This window comes from Symphodus melops (genome assembly GCF_947650265.1).
Source record: "Symphodus melops genome assembly, chromosome: 1".
Classification (NCBI taxonomy): Eukaryota; Metazoa; Chordata; class Actinopteri; order Labriformes; family Labridae; genus Symphodus; species Symphodus melops.
In genome coordinates, this window is record NC_136691.1 from 1,909,258 (window position 1) to 1,935,780 (window position 26,523).

At 43.7% G+C, this 26,523-nt stretch overlaps 5 protein-coding genes across 6 annotated transcripts; 2 read left to right on the forward strand and 3 right to left on the reverse strand.

The window, feature by feature from the left end:
- Window positions 1-1,513: 1,513 nt before the first annotated feature.
- Window positions 1,514-2,947, reverse strand: batf3 (basic leucine zipper transcription factor, ATF-like 3). The gene is made up of 4 exons (XM_079367192.1): window positions 2,814-2,947; window positions 2,265-2,369; window positions 1,937-1,981; window positions 1,514-1,763 (listed from the first exon to the last, which is right to left on the reverse strand). The coding sequence occupies exons 1-4, from the start codon at window positions 2,886-2,888 to the stop codon at window positions 1,608-1,610; spliced, it is 381 nt and encodes a 126-aa protein (XP_079223318.1). The 5' UTR covers window positions 2,889-2,947; the 3' UTR covers window positions 1,514-1,607.
- Window positions 2,948-3,415: 468 nt separating this feature from the next.
- On the reverse strand, window positions 3,416-6,804 carry nsl1 (NSL1 component of MIS12 kinetochore complex). The gene is made up of 6 exons (XM_079366522.1): window positions 6,558-6,804; window positions 5,398-5,470; window positions 5,170-5,300; window positions 4,999-5,053; window positions 4,010-4,077; window positions 3,416-3,900 (listed from the first exon to the last, which is right to left on the reverse strand). The coding sequence occupies exons 1-6, from the start codon at window positions 6,729-6,731 to the stop codon at window positions 3,652-3,654; spliced, it is 750 nt and encodes a 249-aa protein (XP_079222648.1). The 5' UTR covers window positions 6,732-6,804; the 3' UTR covers window positions 3,416-3,651.
- Window positions 6,805-6,842: 38 nt separating this feature from the next.
- tatdn3 (TatD DNase domain containing 3) lies at window positions 6,843-11,794 on the forward strand. The gene is made up of 10 exons (XM_079357047.1): window positions 6,843-7,016; window positions 7,224-7,256; window positions 7,391-7,464; window positions 7,925-8,009; window positions 8,934-8,996; window positions 10,330-10,439; window positions 10,535-10,590; window positions 10,665-10,777; window positions 11,298-11,378; window positions 11,471-11,794. Exons 1-10 carry the CDS (start codon window positions 6,960-6,962, stop codon window positions 11,603-11,605), a joined length of 807 nt encoding a protein of 268 aa, XP_079213173.1. The 5' UTR covers window positions 6,843-6,959; the 3' UTR covers window positions 11,606-11,794.
- Window positions 11,795-11,891: 97 nt separating this feature from the next.
- On the reverse strand, window positions 11,892-14,119 carry spata45 (spermatogenesis associated 45). Of its 2 annotated transcripts, none has more exons than XM_079357094.1 (2): window positions 12,898-13,268; window positions 11,892-12,121 (listed from the first exon to the last, which is right to left on the reverse strand). In XM_079357094.1, the coding sequence occupies exons 1-2, from the start codon at window positions 13,136-13,138 to the stop codon at window positions 12,102-12,104; spliced, it is 261 nt and encodes an 86-aa protein (XP_079213220.1). In that variant the 5' UTR covers window positions 13,139-13,268; the 3' UTR covers window positions 11,892-12,101. The 2 variants fall into 2 exon arrangements, with proteins under 2 accessions (XP_079213220.1, XP_079213219.1); XM_079357093.1 differs by lacking the exon at window positions 11,892-12,121 and adding an exon at window positions 12,128-12,466 and having other exon boundaries at window positions 12,898-14,119.
- Window positions 14,120-16,566: 2,447 nt separating this feature from the next.
- flvcr1 (FLVCR choline and heme transporter 1) lies at window positions 16,567-25,991 on the forward strand. Its single transcript, XM_079338971.1, has 10 exons — window positions 16,567-17,339; window positions 17,612-17,753; window positions 18,758-18,898; window positions 20,330-20,397; window positions 21,995-22,098; window positions 22,264-22,374; window positions 23,492-23,597; window positions 23,895-24,006; window positions 24,150-24,217; window positions 25,478-25,991. Exons 1-10 carry the CDS (start codon window positions 16,653-16,655, stop codon window positions 25,568-25,570), a joined length of 1,632 nt encoding a protein of 543 aa, XP_079195097.1. The 5' UTR covers window positions 16,567-16,652; the 3' UTR covers window positions 25,571-25,991.
- The last annotated feature ends 532 nt before the right edge of the window (window positions 25,992-26,523 follow it).

Genomic DNA, 26,523 nt, shown 5'->3' on the forward strand with positions numbered 1-26,523 from the left:
GTCGCATGTATAAAAACCCCAAGACTACAAGAAAGTAATAATTGGAGATATATTGATGGGTTCAGTGTTGATTGGTAATGTAAGCAGAGACAGTTTGAACCCCACCCTGAAGCAACAAGACCATCCGATGTAATATTCTGTCATCATTTCTGTTGTTTTTACTTTTCAGCCTTGAAAACAAGCCGAGATCTGAATCAGCGTTTCACTAGAAATCTGCAGGTCTTCGTGTGTTTTTGTGCTGAGGTGTGCATCATCAAATGCGGGCTTTAGCAAGCAGGTGGAATCCAGTGCATGATGTCTGACACGCCAGGAGTCCTACAACCATATTAGGATGTTGAAGAATCACCATCCAGTGCAGTTTCCCATAACTCCGCTGCAGTAAAACCGTCCAGTTGCATTTCCGTTGGGTGCACTTGGTTTGCGTCAGCTTGTTTCACACGTTTCATTCATGTCCTCGTGGAAGAGGAAGGAAAAATTTTAAACAGAAGAGTCGATGAATTTTAATGCGGTTGCGGTCAAATTGAGGAACTACTACGTTCACAGGGAGTCCTCAAGCTTCACCAGACCTGCATTTTTCTCTTCTAATGTCGGTGACACACACTTCATATGGATTCAGTCACTTCCCGGCAGAACGTGTTTCCTAAGACACTTGGTGAACAGGAGAGTGATGATACACTCAAGAGTTTTTTTGGGTTTTTTTTTTTTTTGGTAGCTGTCATACATCCTTTACCGAAATGCTGCTATGAATAATCTCTCATTTGGGATTCTTTGTCAAAGATGCAGCATGCGGCTGTTTTAAACTCTTCTCAGGGGTCTCCAACTTTTTTTTAGGATGACGGCTACTTTAAAAAAATAAAACAGGTGACGAGCCACTTGCTTTGTTTTAGCACATTTTAATATGATTGTGTGCTTTAATGAGATTTCTGACACTGCCTGCTGTCGACCAGGACATTTTAATCTGCTTAGATAGATCTCGAGTTTTCGTAAGTAGATTAAGTTTGCTATAAGTGAGTTTTTATTTATGCACAGGGTAGATTTTTATATATTTTTTATATTATATTTTATATTTTATATTTTTATTTATGTTGGATTTGCTTGGCGATCTACTCATTGACAGGGGTCTTCCCCCCCCCTGTCTTAAAAATATTTAGTCCAGAGATTACAATGACACAATTACTTTCAGTCTCCTTCTGTTTATTTTTCAAAAAAATATTCTGTGTTTGTTTTCCTGTTAAAATATCTCACAGAACAGAGAAACACCTCTTAAAATAAAATAAAATAAAATAAAATAAATAAAACTAAAAACATCAATCTGGACTCAATATTTTATTTTATTTCCTTCCAACAGAACATTTAGTCAACCCAGTTTTTAAAATATTTTTTTGGTAATATAAAAGAAGGCTCAGCGTGGTTAATCTCTATTACTGTAGTCACATTTTGGACGTGATTAGCTGTGTGACGGGCTTCACCAGCAGAGGGCGCTGTTCACTCTGGTTGATAGTTCTCTGTGAGTTCAGATGGAGTTCAGGCCGTCTTATCTCTGAGGATGGTAAAGGGCGCCCTCTGGCGGTTTACTGCAGTATAACACGGCGGGTATCTTGGGAGGATTAGTTGCATACTGCTTCCTCAGACAGAGTGGGTTCCTCTGGTGTCAGGCTGCCTGAGGCGGACGAGGCGAAGGAGCAATGCATGATGGGACAGAGGGGCTCATGTGTCACGAGGACGTCGTTCAGCAGGCGCTGCTCTTCAGAGAGAGAATCCACCTGGAGACGAGTCAGCAGATTTTCATCTTGTTACTTTTGTTGTTTTCACTCGACTGTTGTGGTGATAAGATTTGATTTGTTTCCTTTTTAGGGGAAAGAAAATAAATTAAATGGAAAAAAAAAAAAAAAAAACGGCGAAGTTGTCGATTTAAAAGTGTAAATGATTTTTGTACCTCACTCCTCAGCTTTCTGTTCTTTTGCTCCAATAGCTCACAGGCCTGAAGGACAGGAGGGGACAAAAGAAGAGATGGAAGACAATAACTCTAATATTAGTAATCTATGATTTAGTGTAACTTTAAGTTTATTTTTCACACGATGAAAATCTGAGCTCTAAAGAAAGAATAAAAATACAGCAGAAATGAAGTCCTGAAGTACCGCTGGCTCTGTTGTTGTCGGAGTCGTGTTTACATCGTGTTTAGAAGCTGTTGAAGTCAAGAACTAGAGAAAAGTCCTGCGTCAACACACACACACACACACACACACACACACACACACACACACCTGGTGCAGAAGGTCAGCTCTCTGCGTGTGTCTCTTCCGACTCTTTCTTGCTGAAACTCTGTTCTTCTCTCTCCTCTTCAGCCTCCTGATTTCATCCTCTGAACCCTGAAACACACACACACACACACACACACGCACACACACACACACAAACAGGTTTTTCTATCAATCTGGGGACCATATTCAGATTAAAACCCTTCTTTATGGGGACCTGCAATTTGGTGACCTCAAAGTTGTTGGTGCCCTGACTGTGAGTTTCCTCCATGTCACTGTAGGTGTATTAAATTGCTGTAACATACATACACACACACACACACACACATATATATTCCAATGGTATAACTTTGAATGTCTTTTAAGATATTTTAATTGATTTCAACATTAAAATCCACACATTTATAACAGTGACATTAAGTCACCAGAATCACCACCTCTCACAGACAAACTAGATTTTAAACATGAGTCGACTCCGACTAACTCGAATCTGAAGAAGGTGACATTAAAGAAAAAACATCAAAACAAGACAAAACCAAAAGAGATATTTCTTACCTCACATCCTTCGTACAGATGGATATTCTTGCTGTTCTCCCGAAAAGATTTGCAGGAAGAATCACAGTCTGACATCACAGATGTTTTTTTTTTTTTTAAAACAGCGGTTGCATTAAATTTAGAAGAATCCACAGGAGGATATCCTGCTCACTCGCCGTGTCAGGAAAATGAAAACGTGCCGTCTGCGGACTGTTGCAGCTTAAACCCAGAAAGTCAAAACAAACCAGGCGGAAAACAAGCTGCAGTTTCACTTCAGCTTTCTTTTCCCTTTTCAATTTCACTGCCGTTTTAAAAGAAGCGGCCGAGGCAGTTCGGTGAAGTCACATGACTCGAGGGCAACAGTTTACCCTCCATGTTAAACACAACACGTCCTCCCTTTTATTCGACACCTTCAGCAGGTACGGACGCTCTCAGACGGAGATGGAGGTTGTTGTTTAGTTTCTAAGTTGATTTTTTTGTGTTGTGATTTTCGGTTAAATCGGGTCGCTGTTCGCCCCCCCGTGACGCCGCGCTCCCGTGGAAACGGCTGCAACTCGCTCGGATCACCGATGAGGGGAAGTCGGCTCTGAGTGATGCACATAAAAACCTTGAAGAACGCAGAGTCGGCTGGGAACAACAATTTTTATTTACAAGAGTTGAATAAATTTTAATATATTTTTTTCCATGTCCATAAATTAGAGACAGATCTGTAACTACAGGTTTGATAAGATCTGGTATACGGATGATCCCAAAACTTATGTCATTTTAACCATTTTTGTGATTTATTGAAAAAACGTTGAGTGGAAAAATGAGTCCATGACATCACGTCATTGTTCTGGGATAACGGCGGGAGGAAGCGTCACTCCGGCTTTTCCTCCGCTGCAGGTTTCTTACTGGGCGCCACGTAACAGTTTGCCTCTGCGGCTTCCTCCACGGCTCTCTTTATTGGCTGCCTGCTCGCCGTCCCTCCCTTCACAGGAGGCAGGGCGGCCTCTGATTGGCCGCTGGAGCCGAACACCTCTTTGTGGACCTCGGTGGTGGCGAGGCTCGGCGTCATGTTGAGGACCTCACAGAGGCCTTCAGCTTGTTTCTGCAGGGTGTGGATGGACTGCAGACGAAGACACTCGTGTCAACAAGCAGATTTTTTTTTTTTTTTTTTTTTTTTTAAATGTAAAAAAAACATGTTGATAAAAACGCAGGACGGTTTTGTGCGTCACCTTTATGACCTGGACGGCGTGCTTCACCATCACAGGAGCTGCTGCTGACAGGTCGCTCATGATGCTCTCTGGTTAGAAAAAACAAAACAGAAAAACTGTGAGCAGAATTTAATCAAATGCAAGGACACGAAACTCATTTAAATTAAAAGTTTTGAGGTTATTAATGGGACTTTTTTTATGCCTCTAATTATTCAGGCGTTTACGGTAAATAAATTAATAGAAATAACAAATAAATAACCATGCGTACAAAGGCTCAGGTAAGTGAGTGTAAATAATCCAGCATTGAGATATAAAAAAAAAAAAAAAAAAAAAAAAAAACACAGCTAGAGGATGGCTTTACATGATGTTGGAGCCAAACTATGTGTTGCATATTATCTTGGTTTATATATGCAGTCCCTTTACTGGGCACTAGGGGGAGTCTGGGGAAGTGTGTTTTTAATGAGGGCTCCAGGTGAGGTGGACAGGTGTGTGAATGTCAGCCTGAGAAGAGAAGGAGAAAGTGGGTTTATTTAATTCCAATTGACGTAGTGGTTCGTCTTTTTTGTTTTGATCATTTTTACAAGTTGAACAATAAATGGATGAATATATCCAAAAGTACATCAACAGCCTCAACAGCATCAATGTGCCTTTCATTTAGACGCTGACTGCGTTTTCGTGGGGTGAAAAAAAAAGGAGAAAATATTCAGCCACCTTCCAGAGTGGAAATCTTAAAAAGCGCTTCACCGTCGTGTTCCCGCCTTAAAGGGTTGAAAACGCAGAAATGTGCTCTGAGCAAACAAAAACCTGTCGGATTGTTTCGAATCAGTCGGAGCTTCAAGCTGCTCTGAAATCTCTCACGTGCGGAGCTCCACCTGCTGCAGCCACCTGACCTGCACACGACCTCACATTTTAAACACTCTGCAGGGTTTTATTTTTTTTTTTTTCCCAGATCGTTGTTCAGCGTGTAAAAAATGTGTTTATCTAAAAGCCCAGTGATCGGAGGTTACTACCTCGTTCAGGATCTCTGAGCACCTCCGAAGGCTTCACCGTCTGCTCGTACAGCCCCTAAAAAACAAACAAACAAACAAACAAACAAACAGAGCAGAGGTTAGTAAAGACAGCTCTGGATGCTGCACGATCATCGTGATTTTAAAGGTCACAGGACGCGCTCTGACACTCACCATAATCTTGCGCTCAGCTTTCAGCGAGTGGAGAACATGGGGCAGGATCTTTCTCGGGTATGTGCGCCGCTTCCTGGCGGTCTCCACGATGGTGTCGTCGAGCAGGCTCTCCAGGTTAAAGGCCTCGCTCTCTGCAGGGTGCCATCGGGTTTTTAATTTTAGGACAATAAAGAGGAAACGTTAACGTGCACATTTCAAAACGAGTTAAAGGGAGGCGGCGCGAGTCACCTTCATCGTCGGGCGCTTCCTCCCAAGGTTTCCCGTTCACCAACACGTTGTCTTGAATCGCCGCCTCGAAGTTCTGCAGGTGCAGAAAGTTGTCACAACTTAATGCAATAAAAATCCAGTACAGCAATCTGAGCGTTGACAACGTTAGCGTTTATATTACAGCTGCTACATCTTCGCCAATTCAGAGATGAGATCATATCGGCTGAAGATTTCAGATTTCTCTTTTATACGTTTTAAAAACTCTTTTATTCTCTTTTTTATGCACTTTGAGATTCTCCACTGTAAAGTGCTCTACAAATAAAACATATTTTTATTTTTATTAGATTTCTCTCTCCTCCAATTATCAATATCGACATCTGTCTGATATCAGCCGGAGGAAAACGATGATCGGATTTGATCGGATCTCCGATATGAGCGCTCTGATAAGCAGAGACCATCTTCCACCAAGAAGAAGAAGAAGAGCCCCGCCCCCCCGGATCCATCCAGCCAATAGAACGTCTCTGATCCCACGTGATCACAACAACAACAACAACAACAACAACAACAACAACAACAACAACACGTCTGCGCTACTGTAGGGGAAGTGACGTCGGCCATGTGGCAATAGATAGATAGATACTTTATTGATCCCGAAGGAAATTCAAGTTTTTTTTTGTTTGTTTTTAAAAAATATATATTTTAATTTTTTTTTATGTTATTATATTACTAATGTTATACTCGTTGAGTAACATCACTTGATTCAACACTACATAATAAGTTATAAAAGGATGTTGCTGCTGATATTGATATCGGTCGATACTCAAGGCTGCAATATTGATCAGTACTGTAAATCTACTGTAAAGTCAAGTTTTCTCCCCACTGTTACGAAGCCGAATTAATCATTAGATGTTTATAAAAGTGTTTAAACCGTTTAATGCAAATATTTTAGTCTTTAAATTGTGTTAGTGACAAAGAAATCAGAAAAACATATTTTTTTTAACGAGATTTGGTGCGAAATCCTCAAAAACAGCAGATCCGACATCAGCTCCTCACACAAACAAATGTACATCTTTAAACGTATTTATTGTTATGCAGACAGGTGAATTAGATTATGCTGAAGTTATCTGCATCATAAAATGATTATAATAAAGGTGTAAAGTTGTTGTTTGTTGTTGACTGACCGCCTGCAGCTCCTGCAGTAACACTCGTTTCGTCTCCTCTGAGAGCTCCGTCTGTCCGTCCAGAACCTTCCGCAGGATTTCTTTCTGTTTGTTTATGTGTTCCGAAACTTTCCTCTTCGACGTGACTCTCACTCTGAACTCCTCGTTTGTTTCACTCGTCTCTGCAGGATCCATCTTTTACCGCCAACTTTGTTTATAATTTGACGCAAAAACCCGGAAAAACGTCCTGGTCCGTCTACGAATGCGTCCCCCCCCCTTTTTCCGCCTACGTCATCAGCGCCTCAGTTTGCGTCGAACAATAGTTCCGCTTCGGATGTTTTCTCTGTTTTCAGCCACATACTGTCGACTAAATGTGCGAATATTAACACAAGTTGAACTTTGAACTCGTGTTATTTTGACTTCATGGAGGTTGGCTTCGTTGACTGTCACTGTCACATATCAGCGCGTGAGTTTGAAGAGGTAGGAACCAATCTAACCCTGATGATATGAAGCGTGTTTGGAAAGTCGTTTCATTTAAAATATACTTTCTATTACCATAAATAGTCATGTGAATTAGCACGTGTTTGTTTCACTGAACATTATAAATACCTGCAGTTTGTTTTGACATTTCTAGTGTTTTTGTTATTTTATTTTATTTATTTTATTATGAAAACCATGTTTTTCTAGGATCTGGAGGATGTGATTCAAAGGACCAAGGAGGTCAGTCATCTGTTTATCAATTCAGTTTCAGATACCTTCAACAGAATTGCTTTATGGTGCTGTTATAGATGTGTGTGTGTGTGTGTGTGTGTGTGTGTGTGTGTGTGTGTGTGTGTGTGTGTGTGTGAATTCAGGCCGGCGTGAAGACTCTGGTTGCAGTCACAGAAGAAGTTGGAGAGTTTGCACGAGTTCTGCAGCTGCAGGAACGGTCCGTCATGTCTCCTTGTGAACCTGCATGTTGTGTTATTTAAAGATCCCATATCAACCTCTAGTTCACCTTTCATGTTGTCAGTCTGTGTGAAAACCTATGAACCAATTAGTTTTTTGGGCTCTTTGCAGCCTCTAGTGGACACTCAATGAACTGCAGGCAGATTTTTGCACTTGTGTGCCGGCTTCATTTTTCAACACCTGAAGTTGCAACCTGATTTTAACATTGGTGTAAATGTGAGTTGGTTTTGGAGCCAGCCTCTAGTGGACACTTAAGGAACTGCAACTATTGCACTTTTAAATCTGCTTGATTTGTTTAACTCCAGGAGGTGAAAAAAAAACCCCTCCTGACTGTGTCGACAGTAATTGTAGAATTACATTTTTCTCTCGATGTATAGAATCAGACCGTCTCTCAGCTGGACGGCGTTGGTTTTATTTTTCGTGGTGAATCTCTCCCACAGTTATCCTGATCTGGTGGCTCCGTGTTTCGGCGTCCATCCGCTGCAGGTCGGCGGGAGCTCCGAGCTGCGCAGCGTAAAACTTCAGGTGGGAAAACAGTCTGAATCTCAGCTATATTTATATATTTTGTCTTTGCTCTTCCTGGGAAATGAGCTGAGTAACTTTATCTGCTCAGTCAGCGGGGTCCCTGCTTTGAATCACAGGAGAGGAACAGGAAAAAAAGGGGAGGTAGTTTTTCCATTCAGGAGGAGGTGAAGGTGTGTTTCTCATTTTCTGTCATTGGAAGTACAGCGAGAGTTAGTGTGAATGTTACAGCAGAAACCTTTGAATTCGATTTTTTTTTTAAATCTTTGCAGAGAAAAGAAACAAATGCGTCCTCTGAAATCTTTAAACGCTCACCAGTAGAATCACGTCTGTTTGAAGGAGCTCTCATTCAAACAGTTCTATGATGCAAAGTGAGAAAAAAAAAGTCCCCTCGATCGTCGGCTTGTCTGAAGTAAAAGTTAAGTTGAGAAGAAATGTGTGAAAATGAATCCTCCTGAGAGCTCCAGCTGTCATCGAATCCTTTCCAATCTGTGGAGACCCGGCTGCAGCAGGTCAGCTGATCCAGGATTAACTCTGGTTTCACACTTTTGACTGATGGAGGAACAGCCCAGGAATATATCCTGACATTATAAGTAAAAAAGGTCGAGACGCTTTTCTGAAATAAAAAATAAAAAACGTTGAATCTGAAAGTTCGGAGCAGAAAGCATCGTGCAGCCAACCACCATATCTGTCAGTGTGTGAGTGTGTCGGTGTGTGAGTGTGTCGGTGTGTGAGTGTGTCGGTGTGACCTGCAGCTATAAAAGCGTCAGGAGACGAGAAAAGAAATAAACAAGCTCAGGTCTATTTAACATTTTTACCAAAAACCACGAGGACGACGGCAGCTCGTTTCATTATTAAGAGAGATCAGCAGCACACTAACTTGTCCTTCAGGCTCTTATTCTGAAATAGTGTTTCTTGTTCCTGCAGGACCTCGACGCTGCCTTGCCTCACCTCTACACACACAGAGACCGCCTCGTCGGCGTCGGAGAGGTCGAGCGCTCACACACACACACACACACACACACACACACACACACACACACACACACACACACACACACACACACACACACACAAACACACGTTTTGACTCTGCAGCAGTCTGAACGCATCACTCACACATTCAACATGGCGTCTGGCAGAACTCCGCTCCTGCTGCCCGATAAAGTGAACCTCTTGTTTCTTTTTCTTTTCATTTTAAATTTAGGACAAATCGCTCAAATTGAACTGCTTCGACTGTAACTCCCCCGACGGACCCATCGAAGTTGGACAAACGTGTTTTTTCTCCTCATATGGAAGCAGCTGAGCTCTTCCTACGTCTGCTGATAGACGTGTGTGGCTGTATAGAGGACGTGACTTCACATGAGGACACTTGAAGGTGGTTTAAGTTGAAGTTGTTGATGACATTAGCAGATGTAGCGCAGCGTCTTGCTCAGCCAGTTCTGCCAGTGCGTCCTATAGACTGAGTATTTATCCTGGAGATAATCCCGAGGTCGGGTAGGGGCGTGTTACTCTCGACTAAGAAGAATGTCTTCTGATCGACACATCGAGTGTTTCAGATAAAGACGAGCAGAGTCAGCAAAAAAAAACATCGTTAATCTCTCTGACCTTTAACCCTGTTTGACCTCTGCACAGAATCTGCAGCCCGACCTGCAGCCGACCGCGGCCGCTGTGACTCCGGTTGCAAAATCCTGTGAATTTTCAAAGTTGGGAACAAACTAAGTTGAAGTTTGGCCCTTAAATATAGTCGGGGGGGGAAAATGTATTTTTGCACGCTCGGCATTAAAACAACCAGATTAAATGTAAGTACACGATTAATACGGAGCTATTTAGGCCACGCCCCCTCTATGTGCCACGCCCCCTTACGTGCACTGTGCACTCCTCCATCACATGCACAGGTGACATCTAGAACAACCCTGGAGCTGCTGAAGTGACTCCTGCTGAGGTGAAACACGCCCAACGTTTAAATCCTGAACTGACGTGACTCTGCAAACTTTCTTGTTGGAGAAAACAAGTTAATGAAAACTGTCAATTTTGTCAATATCTGTCATGAAGACACACACACACACACACACACACACACACACACACACACATCGTCTCTGTTGGCACGGCATGTTTTCAGGAATGTGTGTTTTTGTCGGAGCAGATTTCAGGCCTCACAGAGCTGAGTCAACAGTCCCACGCTCCACTTTACATTTCATGTCTGTTATTTATTTGGGTAAGGCAGGAACCCCCCCCCCGGCCCCCGGCCCCCCCCCCCCCCCCCCCCCCCCCCCCGGGCCCTGATCTCTAAAACCTGTTTCTGCACATTTGTCCCCAGATTGGTTTAGACTTCACGCCGTGGTGCGCTCCCTCTCTGCAGGATAAAACCCTCCAGATGGATGTTTTCATTAAACAGCTCAGCGTTGCCAAAGAGCTGGAGTTACCCGTGTAAGTTCAACTTCGTCGATACGAACAATCTGCACGTCTTTGTAAACCCCTGAATATGATGAAATCGCTGTTTCTACTTTCCTTCTTGTGTCCAGTAACGTCCACTCACGATCGGCTGCAAAGGTCGCCATAGAGACGATGCGGGAACAAGGTGGGCCGAGCGGTTGTGTACAGGTACGCGGCGGCAGGATTCAGGTTTTAACGACACGTCTGCTCTCACGCCAGGTATCAGTCGAGCTCTGCTTCATAACTTCGCGGGGAAGCCGTCTGTAGCTCTGGAAGGCGTGAAGGCCGGTTACTTCTTCTCGTTTCCGCCGGCCGTCTGCAGAAACCAACAGGTGTGTGAAATGAACTCTTAATATGCATCTGTGATCTGTCTCCAAACCCCCCCAATGATGAGAAAAGTCCATCCTCTCCGTCTGCTGCCTGCTCCACCTTTCAGTAAATGTGTGCTCAAACAGGCCGTTTGGAGATGTTCCCCTTTATGACATCACAAAGGGCAGTAGCCCCTCCCCCAGGTGGGTGACACTCCCACAGCTAGGTGTTTGTTCTGCCCTCTGAGTCTGCCTTCTCACCGTAAACAATAGGACATGGAGCCAGAAAGCAGCGAGTACACCCGAGCCCTTCCAGAGAGGGGGCGTGGTCAGACACAGCTCATTTACATATTTAAAGCTACAGACACAGAAACAGCCTGTTCTGAGCAGGAGGGCTGAAATAGAGGGGTTTATAGACATGATCAAATACAGGATCAGAGTGGATTTACAACAACACACTTCACACACATGATGAAGAGGAGCTCTGACACTGATTTCACCTGAAGACGAGGAGATCATGTGACCTTTAAAAACTTCCACACAGAGAGACAAACTGATCAAGCAGATCCCGCTGGAACACATCTGTCTGGAAACCGACTCTCCTGCACTGGGGCTCGAGAAGCATGTACGTTTCCAACGACCTACAATCATCATGTTCACCCGCACAGTACTGTAAACATGTTCATGTCAGCCCGTCTCTTTCTGACTCTAACGCAGGTGAGGAACGAGCCTCGTAACATCGCTCTGTCCTGTCGCTACATCGCAGACGTCAAAGGCGTGTCACCAGAGACCGTCCAGCTCGTCACCGCGCAAAACGCTTACAGACTTTTCCCCAAGGCCGACCGGCGCTGACACTCACAGCGTTTCAGAAAGGTGAGGTTCATCCTCAGGGAGCCAGAATAACTGAAACCACCTGAGACTTGTCAGTAAGAGGTCGACACAACCTCCACATCTTCAAGCTCTCGTGTCACGCCTGTCGATTAGAGCCGTGCACGCTCACGCTGCTGCTTACACAGCTGAGCTGATGAAGCCGTACAACACCAGCAGGACCCGGAGGTCGTCTGATCACAGTCTGCTGCCGAGCATAAGACTACAAACAAAAGGCAGCCAGCGTTTAAGACACGACAGAAGAGGGGGAGATCTTTCACACTGGTTTATTAAGGCCAACATGATTTCAAGTTCAACAGGTGCAGACGGTACGACAGGAAGGAATCGAAGGGAATAAACACAGTGGCTGTTCAAGTTCTGCTGTGTGATGTCATATCTGTCATGATGCACTCTGGGAAGGCAATACTGAAGGTTGAAGTTTTAAGACTCGTAGGATGGAGTCCTGTCGAGCTGTCGCCTTTTACACCAGGTGGGATTTATCTGTAAGAGAAGAGAGACTTGAAAGATTTGTTTTTAAAATTGCACAGTTCTAAAGGTCACATATCCTCTTCTGCATGTACCTCTAACTGTCTCTAGTCTGTCTACAAACCCCCCAATGATGAGAAAAGTCCATCCTCTCCGTCTTCCACCTGCTCCACTTTTCAGAGAATGTGTCCTCAAACAGGCCGTTTGCAGATGTCCCCTTCATGACATCACAAAGGGCAGTAGCCCCTCCCCCAGGTGGGTGACACTCCCACAGCTAGGTGTTTGTTCTGCCCTCTGAGTCTGCCTTCTCACCGTAAACAATAGGACATGGAGCCAGAAAGCAGCGAGTACACCCGAGCCCTTCCAGAGAGGGGGCGTGGTCAGACACAGCTCATTTACATATTTAAAGCTACAGACACAGAAACAGCCTGTTCTGAGCAGGGCTGAAATAGAGGGGTTTATAGACATGATCAAATACAGGATCAGAGTGGATTTATAACAACACACTTCACACACATGATGAAGAGGAGCGAGGACACTGATTTCACCTGAAGAGGAGAATATGTGAATTTATTTGTCTAAGAGAAAGTGTTAATTTATGCAACTAGAGGGCAAAAGTTCATTTAAGTTGTCACATCAACACAAAAATAACTTTGAAAGCTCTTATCTTTGACATCTGAGTCTGACCACGTAACCATACGTAAATGCACGTTTAGTTTAAATGCTTTCATTGATAATCTCAAAACTAAAAGCTTAAAGATGGAGAAGTCAGTGAAGGCAGCGCCTCTTACAGCTCTCCTCAAAGTGCCGTCTCTCCGCCAGCTTTGCCGGGGGCGGTCGCTCTCTGCAGGCCGGCCTCGGCTGCTGTCCGGCGGTCAGCGCGGTGAGGAGGACCGGGCTGGTCCTCAGGTGACCGCGGTAATGCCTCCTCTCGGTCCTCTCCCAGGACTGACGGGGGCTCGCCTCCACCTGACACCACGTCTCCCTCCGCAGGTTGAGCTCCAGCAGAGCCCGCTCCTCTGACGCGGACATCGCTTCTCCTGTCTCTACAGTTGATTTATTTCTGTTTTTAACGATCCGAACTGTGCAGATGGTGAGGCCATAGCGTTACCATGGCGACGAGAAAGAAACTCGAGGAAGCGAACTAGTGCAGCAAAGATCTTTTATAGCAGGAGGACGTGTCACTCTCTCGGAAGTTGAGGCAACCTGATTGTTTTTTTTTTAAACTTTTTTTTAAAGTCTTGCATCTTCCAGGTCTTTAAAACGTTTTTTCCCACCAGAATTTATTCATTGATAAGTCTACATTTGATCCTGTTTTCTATTCTCATAATAACTGTTAAACAAGCCAATAAGAGGCTCATTGACTCTCACTTTCAACCATAAAATCTTAATACGTAACATCTATTATGTAATATTGTGTCGTATTGCACATTTGAGTGCACGGCTCTAATGTGAACTAGCCGTATAATTAATTTTACGGTTTATTTCCCATGGTTTATGTTGTTTGAGATATCACACCTTCTCCTGATAAGTTAGCTTCTCGGGATGTTGAAAAAACAATTAAAATTACCTTTTTAATCACAGGAGACGAGATAATTAAGACAATATCTATCGAAAACAACCAAAATGCACATTTTGTTCATGGAAAACAGAGCAAGATAACATGTAAGGATTCATGCATACATGCCCTGAGATTAGATTATCTCCTTTAAAATCTAGTCTTTCACCCCAGCACAGCTACATCTGTTCATACTCGCTTCGATGTGGTTGAAGAGAAGCCCCTGAAGCTTTTAGTTCTGGGGGCCTTTGGAGGGGGAAATGTGTTTTTGTTCCCCCATTTGGTGCCTGAAAACAGAGACAGAGTGAGAGCTCACTGCTCGCACACTGAAATCCTCTTTGACTCAAGTTATTCGACCCTGCAAAGACAGAACTAGACCCCACAAGAGTAACTTTATATTCTACATTAGACCAGTGGTGTAGTGGTGGATGGAGAAGTGGGCATACTCTTAATTTGTACTCTTCAATTTTCCCACCCAGCAGAGGACAGAGGACACACGACCTTTGTTATGGCCAGTTACATGTAAGATTCTTGCATAGACAGCAGCCATCAGACTGTCAGAGAAGAGAGAGGACTGTCAGAGCTGGACAAGTTTGATTTAGCTTAAATGACTTGAAACAAAAATACTAACACAAATATTCTGCACGTTCGGTGGCTCTCAAAACATCTTCAACACACAACTAAACCAGAAACTAAAAGCAAAGTAACACCAGCTTTTTGCACTTACTGCAGAGAGATAGAAGTGCACTCCAGGATGTGACATCACTGGTGGGTGTGGCTGAGTGTGTGTGTGTGTGTGGATAAGCAAATTGAGGAGTAGGGAAATGCTGCCTTCCATCCTGGTATTTGGTCATTTTATAGGCTGCAATTTAAAATAAAAATCAGCGTGTTTGTTGTATCTGATTTATAATGTAGCTGTTGACTGAGTGTGAAAGGTGAGCAGACGTCTACCTGCCTGCTGGAGTGGAGTCCTGACTGGGTTAAAGAGATGATTAGGATTAGGACAGATAACAGACCTGAGCATATGGACGGGCTAATCAGCGTAAAGCAGCACGCACTGACAGGGCGTGTGTTAGTCATTATTATGGATTGGTTTCATCATGACTGATCCGGGCGTTTGTCATGAGGTGATCACAACAAAGAAGGTAAAGGATATGGGTGAGGGTAATTCATGATAATGATCTATCATGAGACAATCATGGAGTCATTCATCGGGGTATCTGATGAACTCAAGAATACAAAAAGGCCCCAGGACTCAACTATTTATATCCACTGTCATTTGGTGTCAGTTCCACTTCTTATCTGTGTCTCATGACTTCTTTTTTTCCCCCGCTGTGTGACATCATCATCCTGCTGCTGCCGCCGCCGCCGCCGCCTTCTTCTTCTTCTGTCAACATATTCTGTTCCCAGTCATAAGAGCCTCCATGAGGGGAAATATCTTTGCTAACATGACACGTTTTAAGTCATCACGTTAAACATGAGCATAAACTAGAAGAATAATCTTATTGTTATTGTGATATTATCCCTTTTTTATCCTGGTTGGAATACACATGAATCACTCATTTTAACCTTTAACTAAGGAATTACACTTTTTTTTAAAATCTGTATTTATTTATTTGGTTCCAAATTAAAACAGAAAAAGACATTTTTTTTAATGGAGAGAGTGACGTTTTTATCTCCAACAGTTATCAAAGTCAGAGAAATTATTTTATGCTTGTTACAGGGTGGGGCTTGTCATGGTGGGAGCAATGAAACAAGCTGCCATGACAATCAGAACATGTTTAGCGTTGCCTTGGCAACACCAGATGTTAGGTCAGATATGTCTCGAGTAATAATAATAGTAATACATTTTATTTAATGGCGCCTTTGAAGCCACCCAAGGTCGCCTTACAGTGGATAAAAGCATTAAGAGTGAGGATCACTCCCATGATTCCCACCAGCCGAGACGTCATTTTTTTTTATTGATTTGAATTAGCGCCCCCTGGTGGCAGAATTTTCATAATGTGCGTTTAATGAGGTCTATGCATTATCTTAAACTGTAATGAAATAAAATCACTATTATTATTATTATTTTTTTTTTTTTTTAACAAATCTCCCCCTCTCCTTTTGTAATGAAATAAGAATTATCAAGAGACCAATGCAAAAATATTGCCTCAACATTGATTTGGTTTGATAAAGTAGGACGTTTTGAAATGAAGTTTAATGGGGATTTACTCGGTTTTTTAGGACCACCTCTAGTGGCCACTGGAGGAACTGCAATTTTTGGGCACAAATTCTTTAATTGCCTTTATTTCTCTTCTGCACTGCTTGACTAAAAAAAATCACCCAACATTAAGGCAGTGTTGTATTTTACTGTAATAGGGACCCGCCCCCCTCAGGTTTTGTTTACTTTACATGCTGTTGCATCATACTGAAACAGAAGGATGACTAACAACAGAACGGTAGTAAGAAAGTAACACAGCACAGATGGGTTATGTTGGTTCCCCAACTTCTGAGTGGAAACGCCAATAAGTTCGCACCACAGGTCTGGTACCGAACTGAGCCGCTTGATGGAAACGGGGGGGGGGGCGGCTTCACTTCCACTGGCCATACTGTAGGATTTACAGCTCACACAGACAACCTGGCAGTCGTGCAGGATACTACAGGCTCTATCTCTGCTGCTATTGGCTCATCAGCATCGGAAGGCAGTGTGTGCAGGCGTCAGTGTGGGCTGAACAAAAGACAGAGCGGCTCGGAGAGAGAGAGGCAGAGAGAGGCAGAGAGATAACACATATGGCAGCATGCTGACGCCAGATCGCAGAAGAGAAGATACCGCGTGTAGGGGAGAGTTGAAAATCGTCTTTTTATGATATTTATTGAGTCTCATTCAGGATATTAAGAGTCCCTCACTGCATCGAGGTAGCTGAATGAGGAAGCCGCTCTGTTCAGCGCTTCCTCATATTCATCCGGCGGCTCAGTGAGAAGAGACTAAAGTATCCCAAGAGCATCATGGTTGCCGGCGAGCTCGTGCAGGAGCATCTGCGCGCGGATCCTGGCGCACCTGACGACATCAGGAAGAGTCTGGAGCTGGAGGGAGCATCATACGGAGCCGTGCCGTCCTACGACGCAGACTACGCGCAGCAGCAGGAGAGAGAGAAGGAGGTGCAGCCGGATGAATCAGAGGCGATGCTGCCTAACGGAGGAGGAGGAGGAGGAGGAGGAGAGGAAGCGGAGGGGAAGGAAGGGAAGATGCGAGAGACGAAACTGTACTGGCGCCGGTTCGCGGTGCTGATCGTGTTCAGCCTGTACTCCTCGGTGAACGCCTTCCAGTGGATCCAGTACGGCATCATCAACAACGTGTTCATGAAGTACTACGACGTCTCCAGCGACAAGGTGGACTGGCTCTCCATCGTCTACATGGTCGCCTACGTGCCGCTCATCTTCCCGGCCACCTGGCTGCTGGACCGGAAGGGTCTGCGGCTCACGGCCCTGCTCGGCGCCGGCCTCAACTGCGCCGGCGCCTGGCTCAAGTGCGCGAGCGTGAGCCGCGAGCTGTTCGGAGTCACCGTCACTGCGCAGGTCGTCTGCTCCGTGGCGCAGGTGTTCATCCTCGGCCTGCCGTCCCGGGTCGCCTCGGTGTGGTTCGGACCCCGGGAGGTTTCCACCGCGTGCGCAACGGCAGTGCTCGGGAACCAGGTCAGTATAGCGTTTGTGCGCGTGCCACAAATACTGTTATTAATAGGCTTAGTCTTAATTATTTGTATATTCACGTCTTAGGAGTGCATTAAGTTAACAAGGCATCTTATGGTTGGAAGTTATATTTCCTTTTATGTCTTATTGGATAAATGAGTTGATCACATTTCCGTTTGATGACATGAACTTATGCATGCATTTTAAAATAAAAAGTAAACTTGATCTGTGGAATATGGAAACAGTGTTTGTGACAATCATTTCTCCCTCTTTGTCAGCTGGGAACAGCCATCGGATTCCTGCTGCCTCCGGTTTTGGTCCCCATGACGGACGATGTTGAACTGACGGGTCGAAACATCAGCATCATGTTTTATGGAACAGCTGCCGTCTCTACGGTCCTCTTCATTCTCACTGTCATAGGTACACACACACATGCACACACACACACACACACACACACACACACACACACATGCACACACACACTCCGCCTTGCCCTGTCATGGGAGGAAACATCTGCTCCATGTTGCCAGAGGTTTATGGTTCAGTGACTTGGAGACGGTGAGCGCGCGCGTGCATACCTGCGCTCATAAGAAGAGAGGCGTGCAGCTTGTTTGTGTATCAATCGTTTCTTTTAAGGGCCAGCTTTCCTCACAAGGATGAACATTTTCCATAAAGAATTAGAGTGTAGAGTTAAGTTAAGAGGATTATGTGCAGGTCAAGGATCGACCTTTGGGTAAGGGTCGGGGTTTTATGAATTACAAATATGAATGGTATTTAAGAGTCACACATTAAACCTGCCAAATAAAACTCGATTTAAAGCCTATTTGGATTTTTTTTTGTAAGTAGATTTAAAATCAAGCAGGATTAAAAGTATCAAACCGTTTATGTGGGTTTAATGTCTGCAGAAGTGTTTTCATATAACATTTTAGTAGTTCCTCAAGGAGCTGTCCTGGGTTCCCTCATACGTGTAACCTCAAGGCTCAATGAGACAAAAACATGGTGTGAATATGTTGGTCTTTACTGTCTTTGTAAACATTTCTTTGTTGTTGAATTTTACAGAGTTTCTGTTTGATATGTCTGCAGACATTTTGCCTAAAAAGCATTTTAAAGTTCCTAAAGGAGCCTCTAATACTTTTAATCTAAGGGGTAATTTAGACGTTTTTTTGCTTCAATATAATCATGTTATTTCTGTCAGTTATCAAAGTTTCCTGTTAGTCTTATATTCGTAGTGTTACAGAGCTTTTATTTTATTTTGGTGTTCCACCAGGAGGCGTCTTGGTTTCCCTTATACATGTAACCTCAGGGTTCATTTTGACTGTCAATTATTTGTAAAATTGGTATTAAAATGTATTTTTTAAGTATGTGTGGAATGTAAAAAAAATTCAAACTTGATTTTTTTTTCTCCTCTGTTTGTTTTCCAGTCATAAAGGACCGCCCTCCCCTCGCTCCGAGTCACGCCCAGGCCGTCCTTCCAGACCGCCCTCCAGAGGATTACTCCTACAAACAGTCCATCGTCAACCTCGCAAAAAACAAAGCGTTTGTCCTCCTGCTCGTCAGCTACGGTTAGTGTGCACGCATTCATGACGTTCATGTGAGAGACATATGACCATAGTGTCCACGTGTTAATATTTATATAGACATGTTTCAGGCTCTGTTTCTTGTATATACTGTTTATAGGGATATGGTAGAAATATATTGTAAATATTTATATTTCATATAAAAATTCATAAAAAAACGTAGATGAATAAAAACAGTATTAAGTAATGGAGAAAGGGTGGGATTAATTAAGTTTAAACTGAGTAAAAACTTTTTTTTACATTTGACATTTCTTTCTTTTTTCTTTAATATTTTATTTTTACATGTTGGAAATCAACAAAACCAAACCAAACAATCGTCATCCTCTTCGACAGTATCAAAAGCACGCAGATCAAATTGTTTAAAGTCGGTCACGTTGTGAAACAGGAGGTGATGAGATGTCAGGGACGGTCCCTGATTACAAGACGTTTCACAACCTCAGCTCCTCATGTTGTTGTGTGATAAGAATCCAGTTTACAGATGGAGTTTGACTTAGTTACACTTGTATAGATTTATGAGTTATAACAGTATGTAGACGGGTCAGTAGACTTTTAAATACAAAAACAAGCAGAAGAGACTGAAACGGTTTATTTGTTCCGCAGGTCTGAACACGTTAAATTAAATTCATTTTTACACAAAGGGCTTTTTGGGCATACAGCTCTGATAATAACTTCTGTACTTAAATAAATCCTCTTATTACACAGTTGCTGCTGAGTTTTTTCGCCTCTCAGGAACTTGTATTTGCACTGTTGGGTTTTTTTTGCTCATCTGTCAGCGTCGTGTGTTCGGTGTCGCTCGCGGGCTTTTTTTTTTTTATTTTTAGAATTTGATTTCAAACATCACAATTGAACTCAGAACGTTTTCTTCATGGTTGAATTAATTTTCATGCTTGATAGATTCATTTAAGACCTGAAAGAGGTGAAACTGACTGCACACTTCCTGCTGCATCTTCCTCCCTTCTTTCATTCCTTTCTTTCTTTCTTTCTTTCTTTCTTCCTTCCTTCCTTCCTTCCTTCCTTCCTTCATTCCTTCCTCTCATTCCTTCCTTCCTTCCTTCCTCTCATTCCTTCCTTCCTTCCTTCCTTCCTTTCCTTCCTTCCTTCCTTTCCTTCCTTCCTTCCTTCCTTTCCTTCCTTCCTTTCCTTCCTTCCTTCCTTCCTTTCCTTCCTTCCTTCCTTCCTCTCATTCCTTCCTTCCTTCCTTCCTTCCTTTCCTTCCTTCATTCCTTCCTTCATTCCTTCCTCTCATTCCTTCCTTCCTTCCTTCCTCTCATTCCTTCCTTCCTTCCTTCCTTCCTTTCCTTCCTTCCTTCCTTTCCTTCCTTCCTTCCTTCCTTTCCTTCCTTCCTTCCTTCCTTCCTTCCTTCCTTTCCTTCCTTCCTTCCTTCCTTCCTTCCTTATCTCTCTCTCTGTCTGCAGGAATAATGACCGGGTCCTTCTACTCTGTCTCAACGCTTCTCAACCAGATGATCCTGGCCTGCTATGCGGTAAAACACAGTTAATGGGAGACAGAAAACCTCAAATCTTGTGCTGATGATGATGTTGTGGTCGTTCACATGTTCAAAGTGTTTCTTCATCATTTATAAAACCTGGTGGTTTTAAATTCTTTCCCTCCAGTAAGAACCAGCCCGACAAAATAAGTGCTGTCACCACAAAGGAGGTCATGTAGCTCTGCCCCCTAGTGTTTAAAATGGGTACTACAGTCTAAACTCTAATCATCACAGAGCGCTGCCCCCTAGTGTTTAAAATGGGTACTACAGTCTAAACTCTAATCATCACAGAGCGCTGCCCCCTAGTGTTTAAAATGGGTACTGCAGTTTAAATTCTAGTAATCACAGAGCGCTGCCCCTAGTGTTTAAAATGGGTACTGCCGTTTAAATTCTAGTAATCACAGCGCTGCCCCCTAGTGTTTAAAATGGGTACTGCAGTCTAAACTCTAATCATCACAGAGCGCTGCCCCCTAGTGTTTAAAATGGGTACTGCAGTCTAAACTCTAATCATCACAGAGCGCTGCCCCCTAGTGTTTAAAATGGGTACTGCAGTCTAAACTCTAATCATCACAGAGCGCTGCCCCCTAGTGTTTAAAATGGGTACTGCAGTATAAACTCTAATCATCACAGAGCGATGCCCCTAGTGTTTAAAATTGGTACTGCAGTTGAAATTTTAATCATTACAGAGAGCTGTCTGGCTCCGCCCCCTCCTCTCTGGAGTGGATGCTCACACAGGTCACCATGTGGTGGACACTGTAGCTTCAGTGTTTAGCCAGCTCTGCTAGCTAATGCTAATCTTTCAGATTGAGGGAGTTTTTCCCGGAGCTGCAGTAGAGCTGAAGATGTTTTCTTCAGTAGAGACGACACAAAGAAAAGCTCTCTGATCACTGTTGATCTTTGTCACATGTTAGAGGTTATGAATGAGTGAATATAGGGTGTGGTTACAAAGCAGAGTAGCAGAGGAACACGGGTGGCCGGTGGTGAAGAGAAGAAAGAAAGAGGGAGCGGTGTCGAGATTTGAAAAACATCAGATGGCTTTGATGAGACTCGAGCTCATTGTGCGAGTTCATTAGCTGTCTTCACGCATGCCTGCTGCCCACCATAACACAGAAATGACAGAGAGAAGGACGGATTCATTCACTCCGAAGCACTTCCTTTGTTTCCCCGTCACACAGCAATGATGAACTCAAAGGAAGGCCGACGCTCTTTTACTTTTTAACCACAGACTGTAAATATCAACGTACGAAGCCTGAGTGATGATCGGTAGCTGCCGCCATGACGGATTGCTTTTGAGCCGACCTACAAAAGTTCCTCTTGTAACATCCGCTAGCATGATGACACCCCGCGCTATGACTCACACACGTACACAGAGGGATTTGAACCTTTGCATGAACCCCCCCCACCAAACCCCGCTAACCCCCCTCACCTATGAACTCCATAAGCACCTAAAGAACATGTGACTGCTGCTTTATAATCCACCTGTGTCCGATCCTATGAGGATTAAAGGTGCACGTTAGTCAGCTGTTTATGTGTGTGTGTGTGTGTGTGTGTGTGTGTGTGTGTGTGTGTGTGTGTGTGTGTGTGTCACCTGCAGAACCAGGAGTTGAACGCTGGGAGAATTGGTTTGACTCTGGTTGTCGCTGGAATGGTCGGCTCCATCCTCTGCGGCCTGTGGCTGGATCACACCAAGGCGTACAAGTAGGCAACACAAACACCTTTTTTTTTTTTTGACCTTTTACATGTTTGTACGTTCGACGAGGCAGAAACTATAATCTAGAACCTTCCTCCAACATGACTGACTTTTGCACCTGGTTTCCTGTTAAATAAATGAAATGATTGAAGTGTGTCTCGCCGTCTGTACAGGATCACCACGCTCATCGTGTACATCCTGTCGTTCCTGGGCATGGTGGTCTTCACCTTCACGTTGAACCTCGACAACATCTACCTGGTGTTCGTCACCGCCGGAGTCCTGGGGTAAGAAATGTTCTTTAATGAAAGAAGGTGAACTCAGGTCGATGCATCGAAACACTAACAGGAAGAAAAAAAAAAATTACATTTCTGTTTTTTGGCCACATGAGGAAAAAAAAAAAAACAGGAAGTTGTTACAAACGAATTCTGTGGCCAATAACATTTGATTCATGTTTCTCATATGTCCAGAACTTGACTTTCTTCTGACTGTTTGTGTGAAGTCTTCACTCCGACCTCTGCAGAGTGTTTATTTCGAGTGCTCGTGTTGTGAGAACGACGATAATTACGATGTAATATAATAACGACAGCGGCTCGACCTGTTTAAGTTCAGACGCTCTTCATGTTGTTGTGGCAACAGCCGACAGTCAAACGGCTTCACATTCCTGTCGATGCAGCTCTGAGGCGGTTAGACAGAATCCAACACGATTGGTTGTGATGTCACACGTTGCTTAGCAACAAGAGTCGTACAGAGTCCTCTCGCGAGAGACGCCGCGGACTCCTCACAAACGACTTGTAGATCTGCTGGAGGGAAGACCGAACCACTCAGGAGGGAAAGTTTGAGCCCAAATAGATCCTCCAAAAGGGACGCTGGTAGTCTCTCTCTCTCTTTCTCTCTCTCTCTCTCTCTCTCTCTCTCTCTCTCTCTCTCGCTCTCTCGCTCTCTCTCGCTCTCTCTCTCTCTCTCTCTCTCTCTCTCTCTCTCTCTCTCTCGCTCTCTCTCTCTCGCTCTCTCTCTCTCGCTCTCTCTCTCTCTCTCTCTCTCGCTCTCTCTCTCTAGTCTTCAGTCCTACAATGAAATAAAGCATAAAAACACCCCAAAGTATTTATGTTCTGAGGTAATTTGAAAGTTTTTTAAAATATAGAAAAATGAGTTTTCACAACAGGAACGATGATGTTTTGTTCAGGAGGCAAACGAACACACGTAAATAAAGAAACAGACAAAGATCACAAAGGAAAAAATAGTTCTGTTCAATGGAACCGGTCAGTATATCTACCTATTCTGTTTCTTTCCACTTCCTGTTGATCTGTAGGAGGTTTTGTTGAGGCATTATTCCACCTCATTGACTCGTGTGTGTGTGTGTGTGTGTGTGTGTGTGTGTGTGTGTGTGTGTGTGTGTTTCAGGTTCTTCATGACGGGTTACCTGCCTCTGGGATTTGAGTTTGGGGTGGAGGTCACGTACCCGGAGTCTGAAGGAACGTCGTCCGGACTCCTCAATGCTTTCGCTCAGGTATCAAAAAGTGCCGCTCCAGCAGGGGGCAGTAGTGTCCGTAGTTAGGACGCCATTTTTGTTTGTGAAAATTCAAAAACTTTCTGTCTAAAACACATTGAAAAAAAACACTCACATCGAACCACACCAAACTTTTTTTGCTGACCTGCGTGTGTGTGTGTGTGTGTGTGTGTGTGTGTGTGTGTGTGTGTGTGTGTGTGTGTGTGTGTGTGTGTGTGTGTGTGTGTGTGTGTGTGTGTGTGTGTGTGTGTGTGTGTGTGTGTGTGTGTGTGTGTGTGTGTGTGTGTGTGTTTGCAGATCTTTGGGATCATTTTCACTCTCATTCAGGGAAAACTCACCACTCACTACGGCCCACTGTCTGGGAATCTCTTCCTGTGTGCCTGGATCTTCCTGGGAATCCTTCTCACCGGTAGGCTGTGCGCATGTGTGTGTGTGTGTGTGTGTGTGTGTGTGTGTGTGTGTGTGTGTGTGTGTGTGTGTGTGTGTGGGTGTGTACAGCAAGCATGTGTGTAAGTATTAGAAATGTAACACTTCCACGTTTTTGTGATTCAGCTTTAATCAAGTCCGAACTGAAACGACACAACGTCAACATGGAGGCCAACGGAAACCCGCTCCTCGCAGTACGTGCATAAACACACACACACACACACACACACACACTGGGGTCATTAGACTTAGATTTCCTTTATTGTCATTCAAATTTGAATTTGCAGCACAGATAAGAACGAACGAAGACCACTCTAACTGTCTCCTTGTTTCCTTCACTTGGTCCGTTCCTTACGTCCTCTCCTCCCACCTTGAAGCTGCAGAATGAGAAGTACTGGTCCGTTTCTTCTCTTTGGATGACTTACTCACTTTGTAGTTGCAGATGTGCTGAGTCCGGACTCTCACTCCCTGTTTCCCTGGATTTCCCTTCTAAGAACACAAAGCATTTCGTCTGAGTGTCTCTTTGTTCCGTGTCTGACGGATTCCTGAAGCGCTCTCAGCTCTCCCTGGACACTTTGGACAGTCAATCTTTTTTTGTGTGACACAAACAAAGCTGTGTGAACTCTCTGACCTCTATTCGACTCCAGCGTTCCCTCCGTCATGCTGAGTCACTTTAACGAGAAGACGACCAATCACATCCCATCCTTCGGCTTTCGTCTTTGTCCTCAGACATTTAAAACTGAACTTTGGCTTCTAGGAAAGACGACACAGAGGCTTTTTTCCTGCATTCAAAAAAACATGGCGGACTTCCTGTTTGGTTATGACTTTAGGTGTAAGAGGATTTTATTTAGCTACTAAGATGCTTAATGTGCATAAAAAATTGTGTGCACGTAGGACGAAAAAACATCAATGGGGAGGCCCTTTTGAAAATTTGAAGGGGGCGCCACTGAGTCATTTTGCGATTTATTTTATTTTATTTTATTTTTTTCAAGTAACTACTAAAATATCCAATTTTTTGCCAGACCTGATGACCTTGGAAATTTTCATTCACGTTCAGGCACTGAAAAATGGCGGCAAAGAACCGGACCGAAAAAAAAAAAGTGGTTTGCTGAACTCAACCTGTCAACCCCGTCAGAAATCTAATCACTTCTCACTGAACATGTTATTATTATTATTAGTTTATTTAAAAGGGGACATTGCAATCCCATAAAACACATGATTACACATGGTTAAAAAAACAAAAAGAAGCCAGAATGAGCCAGAAGGCGAGTTTTCATCTGTAGTCCCCCTGGACATGATGGGAAAAGGCAAAAAAAATTACAATTGAAAAGGAAGAAAAAAAAAGAAAAAGACAGAAGATAGAAATAGAGATACGATACGATTAAGAAAAAATACAACATGACATAATATCATAATATGTGATCCATGTTTGAAATGTCTTCTTGTTTTTTCAGACCGGCTGTCCCGAGGATTGTCCTTCAGAGAAGAAAACTAACGGAGTCCAGCTGGAACCGTCCGTCAGCTTCTCCCGTGAGACCTCGCTGTGAGCCCGCTGTGACCCCGCCTCCCTGCCAGGCACGGCTCCACCTGAGGGGAGTGCTGCTCGTTTTTAATGCAAAGAAAGAAGAAGACATTCCTCCAGTGCACAAAACGTGAGGTTTGATTCTGGAAAAGAGAGAGCAGAAGAAGCACCAACGCACTTTATTGGATCTGTAGGAACTTCTGGATCTGCAGTGATGAAATGTTCCCGGTCCTTCTCCATGGCGCTCAGCTGCAGGTGACTCTGCAGAGAACGCCATCCTGGAAAGTCGTCCTGTCGTGTTTCGGTCCGCTGCAGGAAGGTCGACGTTTTCCTGACTTGACTTGAATTATGATTTCATGTTCTTGACTGACGCTGTAAATGTTCCATTTCTGTAACTTTCATTTTCAAGTCCAGGACAGAACGACTCCCGGTGCTCTTGTCTCGATGGTGGATCTGATCTATGGTGGTGGTGTTGACAAAAAAGCGCCCCACATTTTAATCACAGATGTGGATGTTTTTTTTTATTCTCGGTTATCTCCCCTTTGAGCAACAAGCTAACAAGCTGTGTGTCGGCGCCTCTCGTCCCCTCGCCCCCTGAAAACAGAAAAACGGGGCGCTGGGTCAGAAACGGCGTGCTGTTAGGATGCTTCAAAACAATTTTGAGGCTTTAAAAAAAAAACATTACACAAAAACAATGTACAGAACTGCTGTTAGGAGTTTTCCTCTCTGAGGCACTGAGCTGATTGTAATAGATTTTATTTTATTTTTTAAACTTTTATTTAAATAACACGTAGTGTAATTTTAATAAGGGTTAGAAAAAGTTACAATCTGACGAGAGACACTAAAAAGACTCTGAAGGGCCATTTGACTAAGTCTGACTTTTTTTTTTTTATTATTTATTATTTATTTAAATCCTCGGGAAAACACACTGAGGGTGAACCCTCGTTTGCAGTGGTGACGGGGAACAGTACAAGATAC